Source organism: Nannospalax galili, unplaced genomic scaffold (genome assembly GCF_000622305.1).
Source record: "Nannospalax galili isolate Female #2095 unplaced genomic scaffold, S.galili_v1.0 scaffold356, whole genome shotgun sequence".
Taxonomy (NCBI): domain Eukaryota; kingdom Metazoa; phylum Chordata; class Mammalia; order Rodentia; family Spalacidae; genus Nannospalax; species Nannospalax galili.
Genome location: NW_008338126.1, coordinates 2,978,599 through 2,985,354, shown reverse-complemented (window position 1 = coordinate 2,985,354; position 6,756 = coordinate 2,978,599). Strand labels below are relative to the sequence as shown.

General features: G+C 46.8%; 1 protein-coding gene across 2 annotated transcripts in view; it reads left to right on the top strand.

Moving 5' to 3' along the window:
• The window catches only part of Dio1 (iodothyronine deiodinase 1), a 22,412-nt gene extending 15,919 nt beyond the window's left edge, over nucleotides 1-6,493 (top strand). For both annotated transcript variants that reach the window (XM_008833016.2, XM_029563463.1), the window contains 2 exons: nucleotides 2,826-3,025; nucleotides 5,592-6,493. In XM_008833016.2, coding sequence (XP_008831238.2) covers nucleotides 2,826-3,025; nucleotides 5,592-5,684 — 293 coding nt within the window. In that variant the 3' untranslated portion in view covers nucleotides 5,685-6,493. The remainder of the gene's footprint in view (nucleotides 1-2,825; nucleotides 3,026-5,591) is intronic.
• Nucleotides 6,494-6,756: the final 263 nt, after the last annotated feature.

Sequence of the window (6,756 nt, the reverse complement as noted above, 5' to 3'; positions counted from 1 at the left end):
TATATATATATTGGTTCTTTGAGACCGGGTCTCCCTGTAGCCCCAGCTGTCCTGGAACTCACTATGCAGACCAGGCTGGCCTTGAACTCACAGAGATCCGCCTGCCTCTGCCTCCCGAGTGCTGGGATTAAAAGCATGCGCCACCACACCTGGCCCGTGATATATATTTTTAAGAATAGTGTAGGTAACAAGAGCTCAAACACAAGGCACAATGCACCTCTTTGCAAAGTAATCTTGTAAGAGGTCTGTGGTCTCCATGACTGAGAGAAGAAAAGGCCTTGATGATCTTAAAGCTGAGCCTGAGCTCAACCACAGCCTATTTAGGTCCTGGCTAGGAATCTTACTGACAAGCAGATCTTGCTGCAGGAAGGCTGGGATGAGGTCAGGTAAAGTCAGGGCACTTGGTCTAGGGACCATACTGAGTAACTGGGCCCTAGAGGATCTAGGTTTCATTTCCCAAAGAACAAACTGTAAGCTGTAGGGTTGTTTGGGTCACCCCTAGCATTGATTCTTCTGATATCTGATACATTTTTCCTGGAGTCACACCCAGCAGGTCTAACTCTCTAGAACCCAGAGCTGTCCACATAAGTGACTGAGGAAAAGCTTCCTTTGCTGTCTCATCTCTGGACCTTTTTTAATTTTTTGGTTTATTTATTTTTATTTTATGTGTATGGGTGTTTTGCTTGCATGTGTGCAAGTGCACCCGGGTCATGCAACACCTGCAGAGGCCAGAAGAGAGCACTGGATCCCCTGGAACTGGAGTTAAAGATAATTGTTAGCCGTCATGTGAGTGCCAGGAACTGAACCCAAGTCCTCTGGAAGAGCAGCCAGTGCTCTTAACCGCTGAGCCATCTTCCCAGCCCTCACTCTGGATCTTGCCATTCCTCTCCATCTCCTTCTCTAGAGTGCTTGTCAGACAGAACTGGGAAATTCTGGGCTGTTCTTCCGCCCCATCAACTTCTCCAGGGTGTATCAGTCAGACAGAACTGGGCATAAACTTCAGAAATAAAATGTGCAGACAGTGCTCACCCATCCTAGGGACTTAGGGGTCTGAAACTTAAGTCAGTTGGTTTGCTTTCTCACAGCATGCTTGTCCAGGTAAAACGCAGAGGCATGAGGCATGGTGGGACGATCACAGTTTCAGACCTGGGTGTGGGTCCAGCTCCATCATGTGATGGCCATTGTGATCTTGGTCAACTTTCATGCTTATTTCTCTATCACAAAAATGGAATGACAGCAGCTGCCTTTCAGAATCACTCAACCATATTGAATAAGCACTTGCTACGTGCCAAGGCCTATGCTGGGTCCAGGGAGAGTGAGGCAAAAGATACACACAGAGCCTTCAGTAGGAGCTCACATTTAAAGTTGTGGGATGTCACTGCTTCTCTCTGGGCTAAGAATCCCTGCTGGTCTCCCTTGGGAGGCTGCCACAAAGCTTCAGTGAGCTGATAGTGGACAGGCTGCCTGAACGTGGTCCAGATGAAGCTGATATCATCATCAAGTTTAATGCAAGTATTAATACCTTGGACTGTGGTCAGACATTTGTATTTGGATGGGAATATCTTTGGAGAGCTGGTTTAATTCATGTGGAAGATACTGAATGAGAAGCAGGTAGGGTGAACTCTACCACAGACTGAAGCAACTTCAGTCACCTAGAGAGGCGGCTATGATTGTAAACAGGCCACATGGCTTTCAAAGGAACACATGACTGTCATTACCCTTCTGAAAATGAGACCCAATAGAAGGCAAGGCTATCAGTAGTCTAGCTGCCTTCTCAGCTTATAGGGCATTGTGTTGAGTCTAAAGGACAGGAAGGATGGGTTGGGAGGCCCCACAGTTAGGAGGCAAAAAGACTGTTTAGCAGTGTCAAGAACAAAGGTCATTGCCAGGCTAGCTGCTGTCCCTGGCTTTGCACTTACTCCATGTGGTTTATCATGAGCCTATCAGCAGAGAGAATACATCAACTCCAAAGTCATAGTACCCAAACCATGAAAGAAAAGGCCCTGCTCTGATGACACTGTAGGTAGAGGCAGCTCCTGCAACAGGAGTAGAGGTAAGACCCAGTTGGGGTGGGCCAGCCAAGGTATCCAAGTAGTTCACTTATTTGCCTGGAGCACAGAGCTGGAGGAGGCTGGTGGGATGGGTACGGCCAGGTCACTCAGGCCTGGTGGACCACATTGAGGAGTCTAGGCTCTGTCCTGAGGATGATAGGGAGCTACCAAAAGATCTAAGCAGGAGAGAGATAAGGTCAGATTTGCATTTTGGAAAGATCACTGTGGTGATGAATAGTTAGGAGAGGGTCATCTAAATCCCAGAGTAGCAGTTCTTAAACTGCCACATGTATTAGATTTAGGTAAAACGCTTGAAAACACATATTACTGGGCTCATTCCTTGATGGCCTAGGGCAGGACTGAGCATTCAAGCTCCCAGGTGATGCTAATGAAGCTGGTCTGGGTCACACACCTGGATAACTGCTGCTTTGACCTTTGCAGTGGTTGAGGCACCAGCAACTTTGGCATCCAGGAAGCTGATTAAACTCTCCGTGCCACCCCAGACAGACCTTTAACAAAGTTTGAGTGGTTTGTATGTATGTTAAAGCTCAAGAAGTACTTGTCTGTCAGACTAGCTCTCATTGAAGACTTGGGGCCTGGCAGTCAGGAGCACAGGCTTTCAGTTCTGATCAATCAAAACTCCCTATGTGACCCTGCAGTTTACCTCTAATAGGAGACTTGGCCGATTTCTAACAGGGCTCTACTATGAGGGGCTTTCTGTTAAAAGTAGGTGGACACCTGTGAGTCCTGCTGTCTCTAACACTTCTCTTGCAGATGGCTGGGCTTTTAAGAACAATGTGGACATCAGGCAGCACCAGAACCTCCAGGACCGCCTGTGGGCCGCCCACCTGCTGCTGGCTAGGAGCCCCCAGTGCCCGGTGGTGGTGGACACGATGCAGAACCTGAGCAGCCAGCAGTATGCGGCCCTGCCCGAGAGGCTCTACATACTCCAGGAGGGCAGGATCCTCTATAAGGTGGTGACCCCGGGATTAGGGATCCAGGAAAGGGCAAGCAGGGGAGGGGGTAGTCAAGGGAGGACATAGGGCATAGGAGGACTTTGTCTCAGGGAGAGCTGAGTTCAGTTATCACTTACCATGTCACCACAGGTGAGTTCTTTCACCTTAAAGCCTTTCAGTTTCCTTTTCTTCAAAACGAGATTTGCTGGGCATGGTGGCACACACCTTTAATCCCAACATTCAGGAGGGAGAGGCAGTCGGATCTCTGTGAGTTCAAGATCAGCCAGGACTACATAGTGAGTTCCAGGCCAGCTGGGGCTACAGAGAGACCCTGTCTCAAAAAGATAAAAAAATAATAATAATAAAATAAAATAAATAAAACTAAATCTAAAATAAAACAAAATGAGATTAGTCTCAACCTGGTGGGATGTGAAGTGATGCCCAGGAAAGTGCCGGCATTTGGACCAGCGGTGCAACCTCCTGACTACCTCTGTACCAAGGACTGGCCCAGCCCTTATTTGTTGTTTGGGGTTTTTAAATTACATTTTTGTTTATCCATTTTGTGTTCCTGGAGGGGGGAACACAAGTGCCACTGTGCACGTGTACGTGAGAGGGTAACTTGTGGGAGTCAGTTCTCTTTGTCCGCAGCTGGGTTCCAAAGATCATACTCAGGTCATCAGGCTTGGCAGCAGGATCCTTTACTTGCTGGATCATCACACTGGTCCTTGGCTTTAAGCTGAGAGAGAAAATGTTATTTCCATTTCATATATGGTGCTCAGAGAAGGAATGATTTGCCCAAGGTCACTAGGTAAGGCTTTGATTCCAATTAGAAATGGCTTGAGTGGGATGCAGCAGAAGAGGAAGGCTCTGAAGCTGTCATTGCTGAGACAGACCTAACCCTGGAGAACTGGAGGACCCTGAAGAGAACCTGATGAATAGAAGCTGGAAATGATACAGGGATGTGACTCAGGAGGTGAGGCCTCTGACCCCTCAGACACTATTGACCTCCCTTGAGAGAAGACGCTAAGTTTTATAGCTGCTGAAGGGATTGCAAGCCTTGGTGAACAGAAGCCACATAATCACATGGATGCCGTGCTGGCTCACAGTCTGCAGGTGAAGCGAGAAACACCTGCAGGTGGAGTTGCAGGGTGCAAGGGTCACAGGAGACGGCCTACTTCCTGCCTCTCTTCAAGAGACCTTGTTTTGAGATTGCATGATTGAGTCAAGCTGGGCACTGAGTCCTACCCTGGGTTAGGCCCTTTGCAGGTACTAGAAATACAATATGAATTTAAAATGACCCCTTACCCTACTTCAAGCTATCATAGTCTAGAGGACAAGAGTAACGGAGCTGCAGAGATGCCTCAGTCAGTAATGAGCTTGCCACATAAGCATAAGGACCTGAATGTGATTCCCAGAACCCATATAAAATTGCTCAGCGTGGTGGCATATGCTTATAATGTCAGTGCTAGGGAGATGGGACAGGCTTAATGGCCAGACAGCCTAGACTAATTGGCAAGTCCCAGATCAGACCCTGTCTCAAAAAAACAAGATGAATGGCTCCTGAGGAACAACACCCAAGGTTGACCTTTGGGTTCTATGTGCGCCTGTACAAATACACACACACACACACACGAAAAAGAAAGAGTAGTAATATAGTATCCCAAGTTCTGTGAGATTCCAGAGCAGAGGTCAGCAAACCTTTCCTGTTAGTGAGCCAGATAGTAAATGTTTTTACTTCAGGGGCAAATCTCTGAATTCGCAAACAATTTGATTCTGCCTTTAGAACAGTGAAGTAAGGACAATATGTAAATCAAAGAGTGAAGTGTTGGGATTGATCTGGCTCTCAAACTTCAGGTTTACAACCTCTGGAGAAGGGCAGGCTTTTTGGAAGATGTGGCCAGCTTGGGCCTTGAACTGTACAAGTCAGCCAAGCAAGCATGGAGAGGAAAATTCATTGAGACTATAGGGAAGCAGGTGGGCAAGATATGAGGCATATTAGGGCAGGGCATGAGTAGGGAATTTGGCATTTGGACTCCCAGAGATTCTGGACCAGGGAGCTTTACCTTCAACCAAGGGCCAAGAGGAGCCATTAAAAGGTTTTGACCAGAGGAGGCAGGATCTGAGCAGATCAGATCTATACCTTAGAATGATCACTGACTTCTGGGAAGAAAGGACAAGAGGGAGTAGTGACTGAAGACAGAAGGTACTACAGTTGCTTAAAAATCAGGGTGAAGAGGGCTAACCTAGGGCAAGAGGATCTGGAAAGCCAGAGGGGTTCTTCTGTAGAATGGACAGAGCTCTGTGTCTGTCTGATGTCAGAAGAGGTTATGGTATCACCACCTTCCTCCTAACCCTCTGCCACTTGGCCTCCCTTAGTTCCCCTCCTACTTCCCTGCTCAGTCTTCAAGGTAAGTGTTGGTGCCACTCTACGCGTTTTTCTTGGGTGACAAGATCCATTTCAAGGCAGTATCTGTGTTGATGATTCCCACATAGATGTTATTGGCCTGCATCTCCCAGCCAAGCTCCAGACTCCCACATTCCTCTAAGGTGGGATCTGGGAACACCTGTTTCATGTCTCTTACAGGGTAAACCTGGCCCTTGGAACTACAATCCAGAGGAAGTCCGTGCTGTTCTAGAAAGGCTTTGTACTTCACCTGGACACATCCCTCAATTCTAGAGGACCAGCAGGAGGGTTCCCCATGCTTGGTGTACCCCCTAAGTTCTAATGTCCTTTATCTTTGACCCATTTTTCCAGCTGACCTAAGCTTAGATTTTTCTGATCTAAAGCACTCCCAGTGAAGCAAGGCAGGTCACAGTACCCAACCAGCAGAAGTTGTTACAACCAGAAAACAAAGAAATGCTTGAGCTGTTGAGGAACGTGAATGTAAAATGCCACACTGCTCCCACAGAGGAGAGCACGTCCAGTGTACATCTGGTGGGGGCAGTCATGCTTCGCTGGTGTGCTTCTGAAGTATAGTTTCTGATGATGACATCATTCGACGAGGCATCCTTCACATTCCGTAAATTCATCTGACCAAATTTGCCACTTGTAGAATCATAGATGCTCAACCGGGGTTTCAGCTAGTTTTTAGGACAGAGCTTGGGAAGAATTCCTCCTTGTTTACAAGAGAAGGTGGGAAGAGAAGGCAACAGAAACCCTTTTCTTTCCAAAAGATTGAAATCAGTCATTAATGTTAGTGATGGGTGAGTTTCCATGGCAACACATCTCCAATTCCACTCCCTTTGCCATCCTTGCATAGATTTCACAGAACTCTGGATCTCTGGTACTGGAGTCTTTTTGGCCTCCCCAGAGCTTTATAATCTTGACCAAACCAAATGATAGGTGCCAGCAAAAGCTGCCATTCAGCTACTGTTTGAAGCTTTTCTGCTGACTCACAAGTCTCTTATTGGTGCTTTGTGTTAGATGACAACAGCCTGGTGGGTAACCATTGGTTCATCTATTGGGACTGCTTCTTTTCATATTTGTTCATGATGGCTACAGTGTAAAGTATACACAGCTGTGGCTTGATTTTAAAATGTCTTAAGATGCAGCAAGCTAACAACAATTAAAATCTATCAGGCTATTTTGAATGGCTTCAGAGTGATCTTTACATTTTCTTTGCCTACTTGCATTGACCCAAATCTATCTTTTATTCTAGCCCAAATATCATTTGATCAGCTAAAATATCATTTGCTAGAGGGGCCTCATTTGGGGGAGAGAACACCTAGTCTTCACATGATACATGTCA